This window comes from Leptidea sinapis, chromosome 27, assembly GCF_905404315.1.
Source record: "Leptidea sinapis chromosome 27, ilLepSina1.1, whole genome shotgun sequence".
NCBI lineage: Eukaryota > Metazoa > Arthropoda > Insecta > Lepidoptera > Pieridae > Leptidea > Leptidea sinapis.
Genome location: NC_066291.1, coordinates 9,100,263 through 9,127,645, shown reverse-complemented (window position 1 = coordinate 9,127,645; position 27,383 = coordinate 9,100,263). Strand labels below are relative to the sequence as shown.

Genomic DNA, 27,383 nt, shown 5'->3' with positions numbered 1-27,383 from the left:
ATTTCCAATCTGTGGTATCATTAAGAAAGTCATTTATGTTATAGTAACCTTTACCACACAAAAGTTTTTTAACAATTTTTTTGAATAACGTAATACTTTTGTTTTGAACATTTTCTGGGATCTTGTTGTAAAAGCATATACATCGCCCCACAAAAGACTTACTAACTCGACTTAGCCGAGTATTAGGCACCATCAGTTTATGTCTGTTCTGTTCTGTATGTGCTAACATTATGACAGTTTCTGGCAAATTCATAATGATTCAAATTGTCAACTCTGGGTCACAAAACAAAGATATTATCGATTTTATATGCTTTACAAATCAAATCGCTTTATTTATTTAAGTCAAGGAAATGATACTTATAATTTTCTTGAGTATTAATTCCACCAAAATTTGTTTTTAACCAATTCGACACGTTCGTTTCGCATCTACACGAGGCATCCTCAGAAGATGTTGTCGATGATAATATCAATAAATTTAAGTAAGAGTTAGAATTTTGTGTTCAAAAAGGGTTTACATGAATCCATCTGTAGAATATTTTCTACAATTCGGATGTTGGATAAATATATCTTTTATTTCACTACAGTTTTCCAAAATTAATATTCCATACGATAATCTAGAATGTGCATATGCATAATAAGCAGCAAGGGCTGTTTTGATATCTGTTACGCGTTTTAGTTGGTAAAGAGCATAAGTAAAAGAAGACATTTTGATTTTTAATTTCTGTAGATATGGCTTCCATGACAAGTGTGAGTCTAAATAAATTCCCAGTAGTGTAGCCGTGTCAAGTACTTCAAGTTGTGAATTTTTGTAACAATATGATAATTTAAAATCTCAGTAGATTAGTTTCGATACACAACGATTCCTTCATATTTTGCTATTTTTAAAAGTGAAATAATTCTTAAGGCGCATCGATCACATTATTTAGTAGGTATTGAATAAGAATGAGCCCTCTCGCTAAACTTTGTAACGCTCATTGGGTTAAAGTCGACTGAGGGTAACTAACTCGGTGAGATTAGTTGTGTTTTGAATCCTCACCTTCGTCAAGTTTTCATTTCTGTATTATATTATGATTTTAAGCACATACGGTCCAAGTTTTCTTTAACATTGTTGTTTATTATATACTTAGGTTATACTATGTCCATTTGTCGAGTAAAACTGGTTGAACCTTACGAAAAAATCGAACTATGATGGCCTTTAGTAGATATAGGTAATAGATAAGTTAATTAGGATATGACTTAGTAACAATTTCCTGTCAAGTCATTGAAGATTGAAGCGATCTCTATATAATTATTTAAATTTAGAACTAGAATCTGCTAAATAAATTAAATTCATTTGAAGTTTTCTTATATATTTTAGAAGAGGATACTGTCAGTAAATTTTGCTAAAGTTATCCATTAACAGCAAAAACCAACTCCAAAGCTTTAAAGCTCATTCATTAACACCAAAACACATCGAAGGTAACAAAACCCACACATTAACAACAAATATTACCTCTGAGGTAACAAAACCCACACATTAACATCAAATGTTACCTCTGAAGTAAAAAAACCCACACATTAATAACCAAAATTATCTCCGAGGTAAGAAAATCCATTCATTAACAGAAAAAGACACCTCCGAGTTAATTTATCCATCCGGTAGCATCAAAACCCATGTCCGAGTTAATAAAACACATCCAGTAATAGAAAAAACTACCTTCTAGGAAATAAAACCCATCGAGTAGCAAAATTACCCCAAGGAATTGACAGGAGGAATCACCTTCGAGTTAACCAAACCCATTCAGTAACAGCAAAAATCGCATGTGAGACTAAAAATCCCACACATTTACGACAAAAACATCCAGTTTCGATTTAGTGAAACCCATACATTTACAAGCAAAACTAGCTTCGAGGTAATTAATACCCATTCATTAACAGTGAAACCACCTCCGAAAGAATAAATTATAACCGTCATTATAAATACTATGACAATTACTTTCTCGACTCCTGTCAACCTCATTCTCCTTGAAAACGTTGACTTACAAAGGCAACGAAGGGTCGGCCTTAAATAAATAATTAGAAAAATTGTATGTACTAAAAAAAATGTAAGTATTTTATTTTAATTTAATTATCTATATGCATTTTAATTGTTCAAAAAACATTTTTGAAGTTACACTTCTTTCGGCGCGTTATGAAATAATGATGAGAGTGAAATTTTAAGATGCGCGCGAATCACTGTAACACAACCAACTAATATTTTCTGACGTTTGCGTCATTCGTGATTTTTTTGGTTTCTTCGTCAATTTTTAGGATAGGCAAAAGCTTCAAGCCTATTCAGCCGTATTCATTATATAATAATTAATTGTTATAGATTTTCACAAAATTGTTCCTACTAAAAACGTAGAATAGCACGAGGAATAAATCATTTTAATGAATTTTGTTTCATTAGGCCAGAGAAGTATAACTTCAGATTGCGTGCATACATAAGTACACACACACACTTTTTTTTGTTATTTAAAGATAATTCTAAACCTAGACATAGACCGTACAGAATGATCAAAATTTTAAAAGATCAAGACGGTAATTCAAATAACAAAAGCGAAAAAGGTGCTCTTTTAATGGAAACCGCGACGTTGTAATGAGTCTGTTGGTATTTATCAATTAAGTTAGAAGAAATAAATTCAACTCGTACCGAATTAATTAACAGTTTGTGAACACCTGAGGGAGAACTTTGCTGTGTAAGATAATTCAAGTTTATGCGGCGTTCGGCTGAGACTCGTAGATAAACTTTTTTACAACACATTACAAATGTGTACAACATGAACATACGTAGAACATGTTAATCAGTTAACATACTTACAGATGTTATTGTATGTTTGTGCAAAACTATACACCGCGAGGTTATTTGTGGAACTCCATTAGATAGTTTATCTAACACATAGTATTTAAAGAAATATTGAAGGACAATTTGTTGCGATGGCATGGCACCACAATAATAGAGTTGAACAAACCTACCAACATTTTCGAATATTTATATTTCATACATTTCGAATATATTAGGTCTCAAATAATATTATGACTGTTAATTGTCATTTAGTACATTTATGAAAATGTAATATACGTTCACAAAAATCTTCACTTTTTTACTCTTAATAGTGATTTTCATTATTATAACACTAAAAATAAGGGATTGCTTGTAACTTATTTTAGAAGGCTTCATACGATACAAACATACAATAGCTTTAAGGGTAAATACACTTTTATAATGAAGCCACTGTTCAGGCATTATCAATACATAAATTCAAATGTTTAATTAAAAAATGGCTCTGTTGTAAATCCTACAACTCCACAGTTGAATAACTAAGTGATCCGACAGCCTGGGACTAGATTATGATTATTTTATAGCAATAGCAATGACAGTACAATATTGTACATCTTTATTAAAAAGAGTGCAAAAAAAGAATGCTGGGAGAGTTTCTTGCGCCGCTTCTTCTCTCTCAGAGTGCCATTTGAGAAATGACATCAACATGGATACTAAAGCAATCAATTTTGTGAAAATAAATGCCTTTATATGCCTTAATATATATCTAAGATATTATAGTATCTGATCATTTTAAACATATCATGATTCTATCGTCAAAATAAACCCAAACTATTCTAAACCAAGTTTAGTCTTAAGTATAATATATATGATGACATTTAGCTTTACCAACGATCGATCATTGCTCTCTAGAGCTACGAGATTTCAGTAAGCGGTATGTTATCTTCAACGAGTCGAAGGCGATGCGACGTTCGGAGCTCGATCAAGATGAAAATGATTAACATGTTGGCCCCAAACTGTCGCTCGAGTCTTCCAAAGTATCACTGCATCGCTCTCCACGACTTAACTGGTGCAAGAAATCAAGTTTCGCTAACACATTTAGATATAGCTTTAGTTTATTTCTTTAAATATATGTAAACGCTTCTCATACAGGCTTTTGAGTGTATGATGAATGAGTAGAACGGTGGTAGATTATTATTTTTTATGAAAGGAGGGTACGTGTCACCTGATGTTAAGTGATCACCGCCGCCTACATTCTCTTGCAACACCAGAGCATACCCAAATCGTTTCGTCCCGGAAATACCACAAACGAAAGTCAATCCACACCTTGGTTGTACTTCGAAGAAAGTTCCTTGAAAACCGTACTGAGGAGGAACGCCACACATTCAGATGGTGGGAATGTCTTATATTTAGTGGTAATTCTGTTGTTATAATATGATTTAGAAGATTGAATTGAATTTAATAATATGTTCTTCTCACAAGCTCTACTTTTTCCCAACATATGGAAGATTCATTAATTATATTATATTTACCAGTGGGAGGCCCTTTGCACAGGATGCCGGCTAGATTATGGGTACCACAACGGCGCCTATTTCTGCCGTGAAGCAATAATGTGTAAGCATAACTGTGTTTCGGTCTGAAGGGCGCCGTAGCTAGTGAAATTACCGGGCAAATGAGACTTAACATCTTATGCCTCAAGGTGACGAGCGGAGTTGTAGTGCCACTCAGAAATTTTGGGGTTTTTCAAGAATCTAGAGCGGCACTGCATTGTTATGGGCAGGGCGCATCAATTACCATCAGCTGAACGTCCTGTTCATCTCGTCCCTTATCATCATTAAAAATTCTTTAATTTTTTTAAAGAAATATTCATAGTGATGATTTTTAATGCGATTAGTTTATGTCATTTCCTATTTACTCCAATCTATAAAATTGGCACGAATAGTACATATTGGCTATGCCTAGGTTAGAGGTAGGTATTTTGTGTGAAATTGCGTCAAATATATTCCGTCATTTATCTTATGTATAAAATTCTCGTGTCACAATGTTAGTTACCTTACTCCCTCGAAACGGCTCTACTGATTTTTACCAAATTTTATATGCATATTAAGTACGTCTGAGAATCTGATAAGGGTTGTTCACCCTTAACATTTTTTTTTTAATTTTCGGACATTTTTTTGTTTTTATTTTATTATGATTGAAAAATACATACAACTTCAAATTTTCGCCCTTCTACGATCTACAACTTTTTTGTATCGCGATTTTTATTTTATTCTGTTCCAACCACAAATCCGCTATAGGGTTGCAAGATGGCAATCGAATACAATAATTGTAGTAGGATGTGTTTGGTAGATCTGAGAATCAGTTACATCCTTTTTTTATACCCCACATTATTTTTAATTACTTTATATGGCAATACAACGTTTGCTGGGTCAGCTAGTATTATATAAAGGATACCAATTCCATGAAGAATTTTAATAAAAATAAGTTTTCATAATATCTGTATAAAATACGACGTAGTAATTTCACAGGGGAATTATTTTGTTGTTAACTCTTACAGCGAATGATTCCGTATATTTGAAAGTCTCACAAACATTTAATGCTCATATTTCGCTCGTGTAAAGACACAAAGGCTTAACTTCTATATTTCCTGTTACAGGAAAATGAAATTAACAAGAACCGTTTGAAAACGTTTGACCTTTTGATGTCGACTGCTACATTATCCTGTTATGTGATGCTGAAATTCATTGATTGAAGTGAAAATATCTTTTGACTTTCAACATGAAAGCGTTATACAATTTGACACGCGCTATTGTAAAGCTGTGGTGGCATTTACAAGCTTATTTGGTTACAGAGAAGATTTATAATAGAATGACGGGAGTCAGGTCATTAATCATAGCAATGAATACTCGTATCATAAGCTTGCAACCTTTTTTTAAATATAAATATGCGTTTTTATTCATTGTACGCCGGGGTTTTTACGCATATACTCGTAGTATGAAAAAGATGTAATAAAATCTCTTTTGGTGTACTATAAGTATCTGGTTGCCTTAATGACATTTAAAAACATAGACCAAGTATAGTAACTAGACTACTTGATAGCTTCCGTCTCACTCACACGAGAAAAAGAAAAACTTATGTGAGTCTTATATAAAGAAATGAGATAGAGTGATTAGATTTTTTGTTTCGCCATGCGTGCCGGTTTTTTCAAGGTCAGCACACCCGGTGTGCAAAACAAACTTGACAGCGCTGCACAGAAAACCTGAGAAACGTGTGAAATATCCACTATTTATTCAACATCAGTGACAATTTTAAGTAGAATCGAAGGAAATATGGTGCGATGTTGTGTTTTACGATGTAAAAGTGATAGTGAAAGAACACTTGTGTTATATTTTTTACCTATATATATAGTATATTATCTGTTTCATGTTGGCCACGCCAAACAGATGTCTAGTTACTATACTTGGTCTATGTTTAAAAATGTTATAAACAACAATTCGATAATCCATACAAAGAGGATGTAAATACTACGTAATAAGAGACGGGACTGCCGCAGTAAAAATTAAAATTTAGTTTAGTATGAAACGTGCAGTGATTTAACATAAATTTGTAATAGTTATTACAATATGGTGACGAGGTATAATCCGCCTAAGTTTAAAAGGGAACAGTTGCTTAAAACGTAGTATTTAATTTTAACATAAATAAAAACAAATTTATGCGGTAGAGAGTAATGCCAGATAAACTGAAACAAATTAAACTTAAATTAATAAATAAAGTAAGCTGTGAAAGGAAAATAAATTATGCTAAGAAAAATGGCATAATAATAATAATTATAAATAATAAATTTAACGCCTACCATCTTGCATTTTCGTCCTAACTTTTTTTAAAGGCACGTGTGACGTGATCATAAGCTAGGTCGAAACCTTAGCTCATTATATGTCTAGATAGACTATGACAGCTGTTAATCTCTGTTTTGAGTATTTCACGCAAACTAACACAAAGTGTCATACAAATCGCGAGTGTAAGACGCAGCTTGTCACGCACACTAAACTTACTTGTACATTTCAGCTACTTTCATAGTAGGTATCATGTCTTACGGAATTATATTGTGGGGTAGGGCTCCAGATATTGACAACATATTTGTGCTGCAGAAAAGGGCAATTCGAGCAGTCTATAAAATGCGTTCAAGGGATTCATTGAGAGAAAAGTTTAGTGAAATTAATATTATGACAGTACACTGCCAGTACATATACGAGAACCTCCTATACGCTCATAAACATATTAGCCAATTTAAAAAGAATAGTGATGTACATAACACTCAAAACAAACATAAACTCGCAATTCCATCTACTAGACTCCGTAAAATTGCTAAATCTTCAGTGGATTGTGTTATATTTTATACTATTTCCAAATGATATTAAACATCTAAGGCTTATTATAATGTGAAAGATTATTTGAATGATAAATATAGTTGGAATTAATGTTCTAAGTTCTGTTAATGAATATTGTTATACTCATTTGAATGCTATTGTAATTTTATAATCATCCTGACTTGAACTAAATAACTTATAAAGTTTTACAGTGAATAAAGATTTTTTTTACTTTGAATTTGACTTTAAACTCATATTCCTGGTTATTTTTTATCAGTTATCTAACAGCACAGATACTCTATCTAGACGTTTTAAGTAATTATGTATCAGAGCGCTTTCCCCCATATTTCAAAACAATATTATACAATAAACTTAGTACCCTACCAAAGAAGAAAGTAAATTCTACGTAATGAGTACATTAATTTCCAAAAAAATAAAAATACATGACGCCTACTTAATATTGCCATAAATTGTCAGCTATTCAAATTCAATGAAAATATACTTTATTTAAATCATTTGTCAAAACAGCAACAAATGATTTAATTAAATAATGACCGTTAAGTGAATTATGAATGCTAGTAGTCATTTCAATATAATTGGGTGCTACATAATTTAATTCAATTACATTTATATAAAGCGGAAATATCCGGATTAAAGCAGTGAAATCCGACATTTGTTTAAAATTGTGTCTCTGTTGTCGTGTTTGTGTTTCATTTAATTATACGAACATCGGGTTAGGTAAACATTTCAACTGCCTACCACAATGCCTCCAACTCGTCTGATATTTCTGTATAATTGTACAGAGTTTAAATAACTTTGTAGTTAACAATTACAGACTTTAATTATATTTGAATACAAATAAATGCTATTTTTTATTGTATTTCAAGACAAATAAATTTTTGCAATAGTTTTTTTTAAATCATTTATTTCAGAATAAAGTTACATCGCATGCACACTAAAGTAATAAACATGGCCCTAACAGCTAGAGGCTTTATCTAGACGTATAAATTGTCTAAGGGCGCCCTATTCTGCCTGTAAGCCTGTACTACTAAAATAGTACATGATTCATAAAGGGTAGAGAATTAACGTAAATCGAGAGCCCCAATACACCCGAGTAGTCGCACATTCCCCGGTGATAAATAGTGCTTAATTCTACAACTACGAAGAAAATACAAACAAATTATTTTAATTCTAGCAAATAAGTTTCAAACATCAATTTGAGTTCACCACATAACAGATAGCGTTTTTGAAAAAAAAAAATATAAAGGCTGAGACTAGCTGACACATCTCTATATATATACGAGTATAGAGATTTCCACGTATATAGTCACTCATCACGATATCTCTGGAACCATTAGAGCTAAAGACTTGAAATTTGGTAGGAATATTCTTTTCACCGAGTAGAGGTCGGCTCAGAACGTATTTTCTAAAATTCCATCCGCAAGAGTTTTTTTTTATCATGAACAGAACAACGTCTATCCGGGCCAGCTAGTATTTTATATGCCAATAACCAGTACAGTACAGTATAGTTCGTCAAAATATTCAATTATTAAAAAAAATGTTTCTTAACTTTTCGGGCCCCTAAGCGAAGCCACCACGACGCGCTTGCGACTCGCTTATCACACAATATAATGACGCTTTAAAGCCAAAGATACAGATAATAATAAGGCAAAAGATATTTAAATAGATAATTTATTGTTACAGATACACGAATGTTTCTCTCCGTTCAGACTACAGCCTTGCAGCCATGATTTGGGTAAGATACTTAGAAGTAGAACTATCTGTTAGTGCAAAATTTACCTGAGTGTAAGATGGTCGGTACAGTACTGCCACTTGCATGATTGGATCCTGAAATATAAAAACACTCAATCTTGAGGTATCATTGATAGCCGATGAGGGCGTTATAGGTGTTGGGTTCGTAGTAGTCGTTCGAATACTACGTTAGTCAAGCCCCAAGGGAATTTTTGAAATACGTTACGAGTTAGATCATATTGTTACTGTAACGGACCAAAGGGCTAAAAATCTGCTAGATTTGTCACCAGTACAGAGGCATTACTGACTTGCCATCGAAATTGCTGTCATCTCTGGTCTGGCGCACCCCAGCATCAGCTCGATCCATTTGACCGCGTGCAATGCAGAGCAGCTCGAATTGTAGGGGACCCAGTGCTCTGCGAACGGCTGGATCACTTGGCGTTGCGTAGAGACGTCGCTCCATTGTGTGTCTTCCACCGCATTTATCACGGGGAGTGTTCCGAAAAGCTGTTTAACCTGATTCCTGCCGTCGAATTCCACCTTCGCACGACACGCCACAAGTTAGGATATCATCCCAACCATCTGGATGTGTGGCGGTCCTCCGCAGTGCGGTTTTCAAGGAGCTTTCGTCCTCGTGCTACAGAGCTATGGAATGAGCTTCCTTGCGCGGTGTTTCCGGGACGATACGATGGGTACCTTCCAAAAAAGCGCGTACACATTCCTTAAAGGCCGGCAACGCTCTTGTGATTCCTCTGGTGTTGCAAGAGAATGTGGGCGGCGGTGATCAGTTAACACCAGGTGACCCGTACGCTCGTTTGTCAAAAAAAGAAAACCGTCGTAGTACTGATAAAATAAGAAGAAAATTTTCAACTTAGCTTTGAATTTAAATATAGAAGAAGTAATCAAGAAGTAAAAACAATGTACAATTTGCTACTCATAATATTTAGGCTATTAAGGTATTCGTTTTGCAATTATGTATTTGTATTGGTAATTTTTTTTTATACTTTTATTATTATATGACTCTTGATATTGTTACTCTCCATATTTCATGACTGCTTAATGTTGATGATTGACGATGAAAATTCATATTTGAAGTTAACTCAACTTGATTACTTCACGATTTTTATCGCAAAGTCTGTCTTGAAAGATCATATGGAGAGACTAACAGAACAATGCTTAACATAGATAGGCGAGCAGTCAGATTGACAACAAATCAGTATTAGGTTGCTTTTTTCTTGTGGAAGTTTACCTACAATTTTTGCTAACTTTAAGGGTTCAGTGGAACACTTTAACATTATAATATCGTATTATTCTTAGGAAGACTGGAAAAGATGATATCCATGTCGCACCTACTCCCATAACAATTTGGAACTATTCTCTCGAAATTATCGACGAGTACGTCTACCTCGGGTCAACAATTTAGTTAGGCAGGTCCATTTTCGCAAAAGAGGTCACTCGTCGAATCCAATTCGGATGGGCAGCGTTCGGGAAGCTGTGTAAAATCTTCTCGTCCCAAATACCACAGTGTCTGAAGACGAAGGATTTAAACCAGCGTGTGTCGCCGGTGATGACTTACGGTTCGCTGACGTGATCACTAACTATGAGCCTAAACCTCATGGTCTCTCAGAGGGCAATGGAGAGGGCTATGCTCGGAGTTTCCCTGCGAGAACGAATCAGAAATGATGAGATCCGTAGGAGAACCAAAGTTACCAACATAGTCCAAATGATTGCGAAACTGAGTGGGCAGGGCACGTAATTCGACGGACAGATGGCTGTTGGGGCAGTAAAGCCCTCGAATGGCGACCACGTACCAGAAGACGCAGTGTTGGTAGGCCCTCCACAAGATGGACCGACGATCTGGTCAAGATCACCGGAATACATTGGACGAAGGCAGCACAGGACCGATCATCATGGAAATCTTTGGTGGAGGCCTTTGTCCAACAGTGGACTTTTTTTTTATGAAAATAAGGGACGAGACGGGTAGGACGTCCCGCTGATGGTAATTGATACGCCCTGCCTATTACAATGCAGTGCCGCTCATGATTCTTGTAAAAACCCCAAAAATTCTGAGCGGCACTACAACTGCGCTTGTCACCTTGAGACATAAGATGTTAAGTCCCATTGCCCAGTAATTTCACTAGCTACGGTGCCATTCAGACCGAAACACAGTAATGCTTACACATTACTGCTTCACGGTAGAAATAGGCGCGGTTGTGGTACCCATAATCTAGCCGGCATCCTGTGCAAAGGAGCCTCCCACTGGTAAAACTGGTAACGTCTTCCGGCTGATGATTATTCTGAGAAAATATCGACAATAGTTAATATCTGATGACAGTGGCCGCGAGCGCGTGAGAAGTGTAGCAGGCGATGAAGGTGCGAGGCGGTGCGGGGCCGGGGCGGTGCGCCTCGCCCGCGCTCCTCGAGTGCGGGGGCGGGCGCGCATGCGCGTGATGCGCACGGACTGCGCCGCGCTGCTCGCGTGGCTCGTGTGCTGCGCCGCCGCGCTGTCCACACACAAGTATAGCACGCGCGTCGTGCGCACCAAGTACGGCCCGTTGCGAGGCATCGTCGTCCACTCGCACCCGCAGGTCGAGGCTTACTTGGGTGTGCCCTACGCTACGCCACCACTCGGAAGCCTCAGGTAAATACAAAATCAATATTCCTCTTCAAAATTGAATTAAGAAATCGCACTTGAATGTCAGAATGAGTTAACTCGACGGAAAATTTTCCGTGATCTAATAATCTCAATAGATTTAGATCTCAGACATTGCAAGTCATTGTAATTGAAAGAAATTCTCAAATTTTATTTGTAATATTATAATACAATATAAAAAGCGCGCTATACGCCCGTTAAACGGCTAGATAAATAAGAATACAATTAAAAGTGTAGGGTGTGGTATACTAAACAAATTTGATTAGTTATGTGTAGCCACAGCAAACATGCGGACGCGCATGTCCCAATGTGCTTTAAGTAATATAATATATAAGTATCGATGGGTACACAATGTACATGTGAGGTGGCTTTGGAAAGCCAGTGACTACCTACTAATTAGGGGGTAAGATAGATGCTGGAATCTGAAGAGGCCTGTAATTCACATGCATATAACGCCCAAGTGGAAACCCAATATACACGGTGAGCTGAGTATCTTTACTCACCTATGAATTGGATGATTCATCCTTTTTGGGAGCTGCGCACACACACGCACACACACGCGCACACACGCGCACACACGCCCACACACTTAAAAACACGCGCACACTCGTAAATACACGCACACACATGCGCACACGCAAACACACGCTCACACACGCGCACACACTCACACACACGCGCACACACGCACACACACGCAGACACACCCGCACACACACACACACACACGCAAACACATGCGCATACAAGCAAACACACGCACACACACGCGTACACTCAAACACACGCTCACACACGCGCACACACGTGCACACACGCTCTCACACGCGCACACACGCAAACTCACGGGCACATACGCACACACACGCACCCACACGCGCACCCACGTACACACACGCGCACACACGTGCACACACGCTCACACACGCGCACACACGCAAACTCACGCGCAAACACGCACACACACGCACATACACGCGCAAACACGCAACACACGCAAACACACACAGACACACGCGCACACACGTACACACACGCATTCACACGCGCGCACACGTGCACACACGCGCATGCACGCGCACACACGCACACACATACAAACACACCCAATCACACGCATTCAAACGCGCACACACGCGCACACACGCACACACACGTGCACACACACGCACACACGTGCACACACACGCACAAACGCGCACCTACGCGCACACACGCAAACACATGCGCACATACGCACACACACGCACACACACGCACACACATACAAACACACGCGCACACTCGCAAACACACGCACATATGTATTTTAAATTAAATGTTATTACAATAATAAAACAATATTACAAAAAAATTACATATTTCAAGTGTAATGCAATAACCTACTAAATAGAAATATGTAATATACAATAAAAGCGTGTGTATACATTTAGTATTTTGAAAGAACAATTTATTTACGTTGTACACATGTAGCCAAAGTATGAAAATAGTTTTATACTGTTTGTCTCTAGTTCGTGCCCGCTAATCTCCGAAAAAAAAAGCTAGGAGAGTTCACAACTAAAAAGTTAAGTTAGTTGAAATTCTACGTGGGCAAATTAAAATTGACACAGGCTCCGTTATATCTAAATTGGCAATAAATTTTACATTTTTCTCCTTTTATACTGTTATTATGAATGTGAATCACAATATAAACGTTCAATTTGTAAACAAAATACCATCATGGCGAAATATCTATATACATGTAAGTGGGGTGTTAGGTTATTTTTGTTACGGAATTTAATTAATTAGATTGTATAAAAATACGCAATTATTTTTATACTTTTTAGTGCACATTATATCTAATGTTTTGGAATCGTGTTTTTGAAGGCGGTTGTTTTTTTGTTTTTTTTTTTTTTATTATTTCTATTTAGAAGGGGTTAAACATAATATATTATTTGAAATTTATTAACGATTCAAGTGCTGACCGCCGGGTTAGCGCCAAAACAGCTGAGCAAAAGGCGGCTGAGTCGCGCCGGCCGGTTTTAGTAGATCAGAAGCTTTAAGAACTGCAAATGAGTTTTGTATTTTAAGGAGTCTCGTTTGTGGAAAAATGGTTTCATTTTTATTTGTTGTAGTGATAGTGTGTGTATCTTTATTTTGAATGTATTCAGTCATTCTATTATAAGCTATCAATATAATATTATAAATGGCTAGGGCAAGAATACATTATTGCAAGACTACCTGTATTTAAAGTGATTTCTAACAGATTCTGTAGAATTCAGATTATAAATGGATAAATACTGTCTAAATTCAACTGCTTTCCCCCATAGCGAAATTCCATATCATATCATGCCGTGGCAATAACAGAAATATATCAATCTCGATGTTTTTATTTCAGTTAGATTTTTAATTCTTCTGATAGCGAGAGTAGCAGCACTGAGTTTATTGCACATTGTCTCAATATGATCGCCCAATTGAAGTTTTCATAATACTATTCCGAGAAATGAAAAAGTGTCTACAAGTTTTAATGGTTTTTTACAATTTTATTTCTCTTTAATTCTCTTTATAAATTTGTTAAGATATACTTTATTTTTACTGGCATTAAGTGAAACAAAAAGTATTGAATACAATAAATTATTTAGTCTAAACTAGTTGATTATATCAAAATGCTGTGATGGTAAGTCAAAAGAAAAATCTGACATTATTTCGAGGCTACAAATGGCAAATCGTTAATGTAGATGAGGAATAAGAACGGTCCTAGTATTGAACCCTGGGGTACGCCCATCAACATTACAGATCCAATAAAGTATCTAGTTTAAATTAATAATGTATATTGATACAGATATATGCCTCCGGTGACACCGTCGCAGTGGCGAACTACCCGCTTGGCGGATGCAATGGGCCCTGCTTGTCCCCAAGTCCCACCATCCGTTGTACCTCGTGAAGAAGCACTTTTGTTACATCCGCGAGCTCGGATCCGTCAGCTCGAGCGCCTCCTTCCAATGCTTGTAAACCAGAGCGAAGATTGTCTTTATGTTAATCTATACGTCCCTATGAACGGTAAGTGTATTATCGTCTATATTAAGTTATTACGTAATTAGCTAACCAAGCAACATACCAATATTAAAAAAAAATATATTTGAAATAAATAGATTGACTTGGCCATTGCACTGAACAATTTAATTTTGTATTTTATGTATTGCTGGTGAGATACATTGTGTTTTAATTAAAAAAAGATACATTGTGTCATAGTGCAAAGTAGGTTGGCACCATCACACAAAAATATTTCCACCACCGCGCGCTTATTGATAGAATCAAATAGCGCGAGTTAAGAGTAACAGCCCTACCCAAATAAGCTTAAAGTACAATTCTATCTCAGCAACTAAATAACTATATAATATATAACTATTCACTAGGATATAAGAGTGGAGAATATTTATTTGTAAGCACTAAAATAAGTATATACATTGATTGTTATTAGTTAGAAGATGAATATTGTTAATAAAGTTGCTGTGGATACTTAAAATAAATATTTTTTTTAATAACCCTTGCTTCAATGATTTAGTTCAAATTCAAATTCAAATATTTTTATTCAAAATAGGATTTAAAATCACTTATTGAACGTCAAAAACTACCACCCATTCAAAAGAGACTGCCTCAGACCTGAGAAGAATGGGCGCAAGAAACTTTTTTTTTTTTTTTTAATAAAATATGGATTACAATGTGATATCGTACAATAAAAATTTATAATTAAAGAGCCTGAGGGTGTTCGGTTTATTCCCAGTCCGTGGTGTCATTAAGAAAATCGTTTATGCTATAAGTAATAACCTTTCCCACACAAACGTTTTTTAACAATTCTTTTAAATTTCGTAACACATTTGTTTTGTACATTTTCTGGGATCATATTGTAGAAGCATATACATCGCCCAACAAAAGACTTTCTAACTCGACCCAACCGCGTAGTAGGCATAATAAGTTTATGTTTGTTCCTCGTGTTAACATTATGAATGTCACAGTTTCTAGAGAATTCCTCAATGTGCTTATGAACATACAGAACATTATCAAAAATGTATTGAGAAGCAACAGTCAAAATGTTTATTTCTTTAAATTTTTCTCTTAATGATTCTCTAGGACCTAGTTCGCGCGCTTCCCCGGTTTTCTGTAACACACAAAGTTTCCATCCCCTATCACGAAATCAATAAAAACATCCAGTTACTGAAAGATGTAACACATCAAAAACAAAAAGCCAATAATCATCCCAATACGTTTAGTAGTTTTTGCCGTATAATCCACAACAAAACAATTGCCCATCAGCCTGAGTGATAAAGGTAACATTTCAAAATGAATATTGTCTTCGTCATAGCTATAGACTATTGTTAATTAAGTATTGTGGTCGGAGTTTCTAATTAGAATATCCATAATTTGATAGCTAGAATGAAACAATAATACAATGGAAGATAGTCGACGGAGTTCTCGCGGCGCTCGTTAATCCTTGCCAGCGGTTTGTTCATAATTTATTCACATCATCCCCCTGCTAATTCAGTGTCAGATTAACAAGTTCTTCCTGAAATATGCATCGCTTCTTTCTTCACCAGGCTACTTAAGATTGTTGGAAAAATCACGAGAATTTCATAATAACTTCTTGTTTTTTTTTTTTTTTTAATGATAAAAGGACGAGACGAACAGGACGTTCAGCTGATGGTGATTGATACACTCTGCACATTACAATGAAAAAAAAAAACATTCTGAGCGGCACTTCAATTGCGCTTGTCTCCTTAAGTCTCATTTGCCTAGTAATTTCACTAGGTACGGCGCCCTTCAAACCAAAACACAATAATGTTTACACATTACTGCTTCACGGCAGAAATAGGCGCTGTTGTGGTCCCCTTAATCTAGCTGGCATCCTTTGTAAACGAGCCTCCCATTGGTGATTGAAGTGAAGAACAAATTGTTAGGGAATAACATTTTAAAATAGAATTTCAAATTTAATAATTGTTTCTACGGCAGTAACCCAATTAGGAAGAAGGAAGTAAAGAAGACGTAATTATCTGAAGTGGGAGAATGCCGTGGGACAAAGGGCGCCGAGGCCTCAATTCCGTAGTGCATTGCAGTGCATCATGCCCCCTGCAAGCAGTGCGGAAGTGAGGTTAAGGCACTCTATTACGACACTGAAGACACGCGAAAGAAGAAAATTTTAGTTTTTCTCTAAGAGACTGTTTTATATGTGATTTGTAATTAAATAAAGTGCGTATATTCTATTATTGTAAACTATCTGTCGAGACAATTGGCCCGTGGGGCTCAGAGGCGCAGAGAATGTTCAAAATACTATCTTCGCGCTTATTGAGATAAGGCTACTGGAAACCCAAGCGCTGGCAGCTATCTCGGTCAACGGATCAGCCTAGCTATCCAACGCGGAAATGCTGCCAGTATTCTTGGTACGCTTCCACGTAATGATAGTTTTAATTTTATGTAGTTATAGTACTGTAAATATTGTTATAAGAATTGTTTTGTTTGAATAAATATATATCATTATTGTAAGCTGTTGAATTTGTATAAGAATATTGAAAACTGCGAAGTATCTTTAAGCTGATAGAACTGATGCTGAAAAATATGATAATCATATCGATTTAATGATATAAAACCATTTTGTTACCACACCTCGCATGTTATAACGCATGCGCCTCAAATTCAGAGGGCCGAAAAGTGCCACGTTTCTCCCAGAAATCAACGTGAAAAGCGAACTTTTCGTTACAGGTGTGGTAACAATCGTATAATGCAACACGTTGTGCACCCTAATTATAGTATACTAAGCCTTTTAAGAAATTGTAATTCTAAAAGTTTAATTTGTGCCAAAATTTGTAGACTATGCGACATTCGCATTCGCGCCTCTCAGGAAATGTCCTAGCGTTCTAATCAACTAAGCAAATCATCCGATCGGCATGATTTGCTTCCATAAATTTTGGTATGTTTCTTCAGCTCTCGAGTTGCACAGCCGAAAAAAAACCAAATTGTTAAGAATCACAAATTGATAATTTTAAGTTTACCTATTAGTGAGTGAAACATTGTATGTATTAATTCTTACGTTTATTTTTGTAAATTAACACTTATCACATTATTATTATTTATAGTGTATTGTTTCAAATTAGAATTAAGACTAAAATTACTTAATTTCTTCTTTTTTTAAATGTTGAATGAATAACCAACCTAGAACTAGAATGTAATTGCAAATCAATTGTTAATCTTGAGGTGAGTTATTGTTGGTACATCTAATAAAATAAATAAAAAAAAAAAATTGTAATGTCGTGTCGCTTTATATCTTTTAAGTCCAAACCTCTGAACGGCACTGCGTTTGCTCTCTATTACTTAAGAGTAAAATATCCGGGCGACCCAGCCTTGCTCGAATTTTTAACATTGTACAAAACTTGAACAAAAAAAAATAATAGGACATCTGGGTTTAAACCGAGGTCTTCTGCTTTCCGAATCACTACGAAACTGTCCCATCTGAGCTATTATAGTCTAGTATATAGTGGCGAAATTTACCATTGTATTCTAATGTTATTTTAGCTGTTCTCTCATACACACCCGTACCATCAGCGCCTCAGGAAATTTAATATGATTTCATTGCTCGATCGGAGATCTCTTTCCGGAGTAATATTTTTGTACAAACTCTTAAACGGTCAAATACAATGTAGTAACCTCTTGCAGAATGTTAACCTTGCTGTCCCATATTTATTCCCAAGGTTCAAAATCAAGAGAATCTTCCAAGTTCCTTCTGTAAAAACCAACCTGGGAGTTCAGGCGCCTCTCGCTCGAATTCTTCGCGAGTACAATAAGTTAAACGATACCAATTCAGAACTTGATATATTCGGTGGTGGGCTGGTCAGGTTTAAAGAAAGTGTTGTTAAACACTTAGCTCGTACTCAATCGCATTTGTCAAATAAGTAGTTTTTCTTTTTTTTTCGTCTTCATTATTTTAATAAGTTAAAGTTATAATTTGTACTTTCATTTTTTATTTTATTTGTTTTTATTATAGTTTATATAGTATTAGTTCTATTTTTTAGAAGTATTTAGGGAGTATTTTTTGTAATTTTTATGTACTTAGTATGTACTTAGGTATTCACCATAATTGTCGTATACTTTAGAACTACTAATTGTAACATTAGATTAAGAAAATTGTATTGTATATGATGTGGTGTGCTTTAATAAATAAATAAGCTGTTTCTCATTAAAACACGAATGAAACTACATTTTATTAAAATTGATCGCCCCTCAAATCCCCTGTATATAAAAATTTATGAAAATCGTTGGAGCCGCTTCCGAGATTCAAGAATTGCTCGTTTAAAGATATAAGAAACTTACTGTTACTTTAGGTGCAGAAGGTGAATCAGAAAAACCTGGATTGTCTTGTTTGGTGTTCGTGCACGGGGAGTCATACGAGTGGAGTTCTGGCAACGCGTACGACGGTACAGCTCTTGCTGCACATGGCCACATCATAGTTGTTACCATAAATTTTAGACTAGGTGTTCTGGGTGAGTAGCTTTATCAATTAATAAATGTAAAACCAACATAAGCACCTCACATATCATCAATTTTTATTCAATTGTTTCGCATGGACTAATTAAAAATAGAATGATAGATACTTGGGTTGGTGGTGGACTCAAAATTGGGAAATTAGATTTTCCTTTATTATTTTCAGTTCAACTATTTCACAAGTTCATTGTTGTTGTGCTATTTTATTGGTCCATGCTATTCTGGATCAATTCTATTTACTAATTAAATCGTCAAAAAAGAATCAAATCCACGGAGGAATGGGAAATTTTGTATAGCTGATGTTTATGCGTCGATAAACTACATAGCAAATTTATAATAATTATATAATGTCATTTAATAAAACGCTCATGCATCTATGTTCTATCTGTATATATATGGTGAAAATGATCATTGTTTGAGGCTATGTCACGCCTAAATCACTGATGGTATCGACATGAAACTACCACCATTCGATCTGAAATTTATCCTAGATGGTTTATGTCTACTGGTTTACTTTTTATTGTATTACATAAGATAAATAAAATTAAATTTATTTCCTTTTAAAATTCGCCCATTCGCAAATTCGAAGCGGGCAGGAATGGCTAGTTTAGTATAAGAACATTTTAATAACAGTATCAACCATTACTGACACTGTCAAGAAAGCGCGCTTCCGGCCGTTTTCAATAACCTATTTATCCTTAATTTAACTTACTAGAGGTAGACAAATCTATACTTTTACGCTTACTTACATTTCAATAACCTATCGACATAAAGCATTGGACTTAACTATGGATATATAAGATCTTCTCATTAAACGGTGACAGCAATGTATCCGTAACTAGAGATTATTTTATAAGATATTTCTGTTTCAATTATACAGATTAAAGCTCACGAGTTTATTTAGGACAAAATGTATTTATTCGTAGGTTTTTTAAAAACCGGTGCTAAGGGGTCGGCACAGGGTAACTTCGGCTTAATGGACTTGGTGGCCGGACTGCACTGGTTAAGGGAAAATCTCCCCGCTTTTGGGGGGGATCCCGAAAAAGTGACATTGATGGGACATGGTACCGGCGCTGCACTCGCAAACTTCCTCGCCGTATCACCCGTTGCTAGAGGTTTGTAAATCATCAGTTTTTATAGATTTAAATAAATCGTCATTATATATAATCTCGAGGCATATAGAACTGCTGTTACATTTTTTTTGGAAATTGAATACATAAATATTTTTATAAACAAATCTGTTCCAATTATAAAAGGATTGGCATGTTTTATTTAATTACATTTTTAATAATAGTATGTGATTTCTTAATACAGTTACGAAATTTAGAAGAATTGTTTAAAAATTGTTTATGTAGTGACCCTTATCGATATAATACAATTCATGACTGAATAAAACCACAGGTTGGGAATGGAGCGACCGATTAAATTTTACCGTAATGAATTTTTATAAAACAATCCAGCTGAGTTTCTTGCACCCATTCGTTTTCGAAAGGGTGGTAGTTTTTGACTTTCAATAAGTGGTCAATCATTTTTAATTAACCTTTCCATTCCGGAACTCTAATGTTTTGTCAATGCGTATTATTTAAGGTATATTAGTAGATTGCTTATAATAAGGATGATTTGAGTGAATGTATCTGAAAGTTATTGAAACAAGCTATAAGACCATGCAAAATAAAACATCTCATAAACAAAATAAGGTTCAGCACTTAGTGAGGGAATAGTGTGCCGTACGGCACTACGGTTTTGGTGTATCTGAAAAATCTATTGCCCCCAGGGCCGCCCACTGCCGAAAATTTAAATTTGGATTTCTACGTACGGAAAAGATAAAAAAAAAATCATATTTTAAGCACAATGTGAATTATTCGGTTATGAGGAATGCATAAATATTAATTCCAACGAGCGGCGAAGCTCGTTTGCCGTCCACTGACAAAAAATGTTAAAATTTATAACATAATTTCACAGTAAAAACCTCTATAAAAATTTCATGCACAATGAGCGATGGTTATTTAAATTTCACCGTTTGTTTATCCTGACCATTCAAAAAAGGGATGAAGCGATATAAATAATGCGGTTAGATTTCGAAAGCTCCCTTTCGGTCTGCAAAACAGCACCCGTTGAGAATGATGCATGGAACCCTTATTGTTTGTAATTAGAGCGATCCGGTGTGTATTTCATTAAGTTTCCTTTCCATGTCAGACTCCGTTCTATCCCTCGTCATCACAATAATTCAAGTTGTCCCATTAACCAACATTATGAAACCCTCTAAATTATCTAGTAATTAGGTTGAAATGATGACGACTATAAAAAGAGAAGCAATTATTTTTCGGTCTCACTTTTATGATTTTACAATATCTTATAATCTGTAGTTATCAGCGGAAATAACGAAATTAATAAGGTTATCTGTTTCAGAGCTACTGAAGCGGGTTATTTTATTGAGCGGATCCGGTCTCAGTTCGTGGGCGTTGCAAAGAGAGCCACTAACGATAAAAAGAAAGGTAATATTAAATAGGTACATTTTCGAACTTATTCGATAACCATTTCATTTTTCTGTCATATTACCGATACAATATGAGTTTTCAATTGTTTACATTTATATTTGTATATAAAACAAAGTCGTGTTAGTTACACCATTTATAACTCAATAACGGCTAAACCTATGTTTCTGTTGTTTGATTTTTTGGATTTCTCTTAGTCCGGTATAGGATAATAAGAAATAAAATATCGAAAAAATTACGAAAAAATATTATTATAAAAATTATTATTTTCTAATACATTTTGTAAGGATTGACATTGTCACGACATCTTGAGAATAGAAAGAATTCAAGAAAGTTTTTTGTTAGTTTCACGCTACATGAGTAATAAAATACAACTGACAGTGCACGTCATGTTATTCAAGTTGGCTGGTTACATATAATTTTATATTTCGTACGTGCAGAAGTAGGGATGTATATAATATATATGAAATATTGTATGATTTAATATATTTTTTTTCTGTTTTTTTAAATCACTATAAACCTCTCAGATATTAAGAGCGTGAATGATTATATTCGTCAGAAATAATGAATAAAAAATAAACAATTCTTAAACTATGAAGATATAGCGATTGAATATGTTTTAGAGAACAGAACGGCCACACTTTTCAATCAAATAGAGTATTTTACAATCCATTGTAAAATACTACTAAATATACATAACAAATTATTTTGTAAGGTGCATCCAATATATGAATCGTGTTTATATAATATAAATTATTTAAAAAAAAGAGATAAAGAATAAACTGTATAAATATAAATTATCGTATATTAGATGCATTAACATTTAGAGCTTGAACTCATTGTTTCTGTAAGGATGCTTCGTGAACATGATGGTCGTCTTCATAGTCCATGTCTAAACAGAGGTTGTTTCATTATCTGTTAGGTAGCTGTCTCCTGACTTTATCGGGTTGAGTTCCCGAGACTATTCATGGCACGCACGTTATCGCTCTTTGCAGAGGTAATCAACCTGTTAACATGCTTCGGTAGCAAATTGTTGAAGATTAATTGTTATTTACTTTGAAAATTTAACAGTCAATATTACATCAGATATATGTTAAATTATTTTATATGAGATACATTTATAATGATTAAAGAGTCTGTGGCGCTACCTCTATACAACCGTTGACTCTCACTACGATAATGCCAGATATTGATGTGATCCTCACCCGCCACTTACCAATGTGTTTTTGGCTTTACAGATAATTCAATACCAACAGTAATATATATATAATAGTAACTCAAAATAAAATCACTTTATTCATGTAGGTCACGAAAATGACACTTATAAATGTCAAAAAAAAATCTTATTGAATCTACTGCTACTTCGTAAAGGTAATGAGAAGAAGTAACAAGAAACTCATTGCTACTCTTTTAATTCATAATTTACATTTTCATCGTTTTACAAATCATTTCAATTAAGGAACCATAACATTTTAATGCCAGGGAAACGTTTCGACAATTTATTTTCTTTGCGGTCAAAAACAGTTGTTATAGTTGATGATTTCCAATAGCTATTAATCTTGTAGGTAGCAGAACAAACCGGCTGCCACGGAGACTTATTAGAGGATGACTTAGCACCATGTCTACGCAATAAGCCGCTGGCCGAACTACTCGCAGTGAAACTTGAACCACCGAGGTTTTTGCCCGGCTTTGCTCCCTTCGTCGACGGCACTGTTATTGTCAACCCATCTTCGGTATGAATATATTTTAAATACATTTAAATAAAAGGTTTAGTATACCTTTTGAAGTTTATTTTTATACGCTTTATTTTTTATCGCTTGTATGTATATACGCATATATCCTGCCACCGAAATGTTCATCCTTGTAGTTTTTAAGGGACTTTCTGCCACGTTCAAGCAAAATTGCTGCATTGAATGAGCTGCCTTGTAAAATATTTTGTAGAGGACTGTATACTGTATATAGAGGGCTAATTCAGTTCAGATCCACATTACAGTAACTAATACTATTTTTAAAGCATACCGAAAGAAAGTATAAACAATTAAAAATGTTCATACTTTAAATAAACCCATTTTTTTTTAAGAATACCCTCAACTTTATTAATGACCGCTCAAATACTAAGCACTATTATGTATGATAGACAAATGTTATTTACTTTCCCGTCGAACTGTTAAAAATTGTTTATAATTTAGTAACTGTTAAAAACAATGTCTCTGGAAGTAACTACTATTTAAATACAGGCCTAGTTTAATTCTAGTGACAACTAAAATAATATAATTATTAGAAGCACTACTTAAGTAATAATTACTTTCGTTTTAAGCTTATTTCTTATGATAACTTCATAAACATCTTCACAGCTTTAATATGTTCTATTTTATTTTCGTATTTTTTCAGCTTTTTCTATTAAATTTGCAATTTTTTATTGTTAAAGTTTGGAATAATTAATTACTGATTAGTGCAGGATATTGTGTATCTAATATCTAGTGTATCTAATATTACTTAAATTCCATCAACTAGGCTCCGTAAAATTGCTAAATCTTTTAAAGTGGATTGTGTTATATTTTATAATAAACTCCTAAATGAAATTAAAATGTTACCTATTAAAAAATTTAAACGTATCGTAAAAATGTATAATGTGAAAGATTATTTGAATGATAAAGATAGTTGGAATTAATGTTCTAAGTTCTGTTAATGAATATTGTTATACTCATTTAAATGCTATTGTAACTTTTGTACTTCATCCTGACTTGCACTAAATAACTTATAAAGTTTTACAGTGAATAAAAATTTTTTTGACTTTGACTTTGACTTTGACTAAAATAAATAAATAAACAATACAAAATAATTTTAAAAATGTAGAGTTCATTTTGTAGAGATGCAAAGTCCTCTGGCTTGTAACATTTCAAAACATCTCAGTATTGCCCAACGCACGATATAAGATTTCATTTTACTTTGAAATTCGTGAAGAAGTTGAAGAAAGTTCAAAGTTCATGAAATTGCTCGGTGACATTTCCTTAATTTCTGGGGTGATTGTATTTGCAGACAAACAGACCGTCGTCACAGTAGGGCTTCATAAATTACTTCACTTATATTATGATATTTGATATATATTTTGCGAGGAAGTAATCATATAAATTATATAAAGAATCGAAAGTGAACCCATAGCGTGGGTCTTATGAAGTTTTATTGCTTAACTTTAGATGACCGTATCCTATATTCCTTTGCAACACTAAATAAAAAGTATTAAGAAACATTCCTGAAAGAAATCGTTCCTCATTGATTGATTGAGATATTTTAATGACGAAAAACCGCGCGCAATTTGGCGACAAGTCGTCTATGTGACATTTCAGAAATTACCAGTTAAAACTACCGCTTGCAAACCGACGGCTGCTTGCTGACGTCACGCAGGCATTATTATCCAAAGACTCACAATATACTAGCGTAGACGAATGAAGTATGCAAGAGAGATGAACACCTCTTACGTAGATATAGCAAGATAGAAAAGGAAAGCGTGAAAATTCAGCCACGCTTGGCATTAGCTCTTGAATATTTTGAATATTAAGCCACTAGCTAGCGCACACATTTACAAATCAAGTTGATCACGCATTGTGGGACTGTAAGGACGTATATACCACAATACAAATAATATAACCTGTATAGCCGAGTGGTTAGCGATCCTACCTACTAAGCTAGAGGTCCCGGGTTCGAATCCCGGTAGTTGCAAGCATTTATATGATGAATATGGATGTTTGTTTCCCAGTCGTGGATGTTTAAATGTATTTATGTATGTTTAAGTAAGTATATTGTATTAAATATATCATTGTCTTGAAACCCATAACAGGCTATGCATGCTTAACTTGGGGCAAGATAATTTGTGTAAAAAGTGTGTCAACATTATTATTAATATAACAGTGGCATAACCAGAGAATATATAATAGTACAAGTGCATAACTCAGCCGTCTCCTTGAAATTTATACCTACATCTGGGCGGAGGGATAGAGCAAAAAGATTGACTACGTGGACAGCGCAGCGCATCTAATTTAAGGCTTGGTAATACCAAAGTGGAGAGGAGAGGAGACGATAAGATAAGAATTGAAGCTATCCAGGCTATTTCCACCAAAGCTGAGGGGAGATGTGCGCTATTTATAGTGGTGATGTGAGCTGTGAGAGCTCGAGATCAGTCTAGTGTTGTCTACGAAAGAAAGTTATAAAAGTTATATTTTAACATGCTTAAGGAAAAAGAATTAGAGGTTGAAGAAACACAATTAATTCTTATTCTGGATAAGGTGCCACCGTGCTATCGTGCTCGATCGCTCGACGCGGCACAAAATTCTATAGAACAATGAGACATCTCCTCTCCGCTTGCTGCATTTCTGCCGAAGCTAAGCGGAGAGATGTGGACATAACGAAATCTGATTGATTATAAAAATACATCTCCTCTCCTACTTTGGTGGGCAGGGCCTAACTCGGACAGCGACCAGTCTCGGCGGTGCGGCGTACGGTATGGCACTCGATAGTTTTGTCTTCCCAAGATTGCTTTAACGGCCTTATAATCGTGTGTATGTGTGCGTGCGTCGAGTCGGGTTTTCTGGTGTGAACTTAAAGTGCTGCTGTATTACTGTATTTTGTTTATACCCACAAATTTTCGACCCTTTCCACCGCGCGAGGGTCATATCGTTGTTTCTTGTTTACGATGTGTTGCGTGAAGATAAGCAAACTGAACTTACAGGCACAACCACCTACGGACACTTCTCGATTAGGAGCGGGTGCTGCCGCCGTCACTTCCGCCGCTGGCCACGAACTGGCTGACTTCCCCCACAGAGAACTAATGTTCGGTCTCACTACTACAGGTAAAACAGAATATAACATAGTTTGTACAAAGAGAATGTGACATATTTACACGATTTTATTAGCTTTACCTGTATGTTTGTTTTTAACCGACTCATTTCGGCGCGATTTTGACCCACTTTAAACGGCCAGATTTCATTAATTTGACAATACATTAATTTGATAAAATTATTCCATATTTCTATAAGCAAAACGAGATGTTTGATAATTTATATAATTTTATTATTTATTGTCAATACGGCAGGATATTCATTTTAAATTTCAACCATTATCTTTTCAACCAAAGCTTGTTTTTTAGTTTTTTTAAACTACTTTTATTTATTTATAGGTTCTGTTTACTTCCGTATCATACACTCAATGAACTCCATATCGTGCCTACACACCGATTTATCTATATGTATAGGGTTATTATAATTGTTATTTATTATCAATTTTCAAGAAAATTCATTTAGAAAATAATAAAGAAAATGTAAAATAAAGATATAGCTATAATGAATAAATAATAAATTCCTAAAGAGAATTATCAAAAATTTTAAATATATTAAATTGACTTGAATTGTAATACCTAATTAAGATTCCAATAATATTGGCTTGGAACATTGGCAAACGTTTATTAAAACCACTCTTCACCATTATCAAGTATCATTGAATATTGGTTCACATGTTCATTCACATGTAGTGGTGAGATCTTATTGTATTAAATACAAAAAACATAAACATATTGGAACCTACTCTCATTTTGTCAGTTGAAAATACATTACAAACTTGTTTGAAACTTCCACTGTTACCCACACAAATACGATTTCATTGACTTACATAGTCATAGTTCTTAAAACTCTGCTAAGTACTAGTTGTAAAATGATATATCTTGGACAGATAATTAAGAAAGTAATCAATCTAAAAGCAAAAGTAAACATATGCCTCCAAAAATATCGAGTAAAATAAATGAATCACTAAGTATA

At 34.9% G+C, this 27,383-nt stretch overlaps 1 protein-coding gene and 1 long non-coding RNA gene across 2 annotated transcripts in view; both read left to right on the top strand.

Moving 5' to 3' along the window:
- LOC126972719 (uncharacterized) overlaps positions 1-11,354 on the top strand; it is an 83,039-nt gene extending 71,685 nt beyond the window's left edge. The window contains exons 2-3 of the long non-coding RNA XR_007731192.1: positions 8,872-8,923; positions 11,255-11,354. This is a non-coding gene — a long non-coding RNA (uncharacterized LOC126972719). The remainder of the gene's footprint in view (positions 1-8,871; positions 8,924-11,254) is intronic.
- A 15-nt stretch (positions 11,355-11,369) lies between these two features.
- The window catches only part of LOC126972709 (neuroligin-1), a 37,805-nt gene continuing 21,791 nt past the window's right edge, over positions 11,370-27,383 (top strand). Inside the window, exons 1-7 of the mRNA XM_050819610.1 lie at positions 11,370-11,560; positions 14,394-14,611; positions 18,922-19,080; positions 20,008-20,196; positions 21,491-21,576; positions 23,142-23,309; positions 26,303-26,423. Of these exons, the coding sequence (XP_050675567.1) occupies positions 11,370-11,560; positions 14,394-14,611; positions 18,922-19,080; positions 20,008-20,196; positions 21,491-21,576; positions 23,142-23,309; positions 26,303-26,423 (1,132 nt within the window). The remainder of the gene's footprint in view (positions 11,561-14,393; positions 14,612-18,921; positions 19,081-20,007; positions 20,197-21,490; positions 21,577-23,141; positions 23,310-26,302; positions 26,424-27,383) is intronic.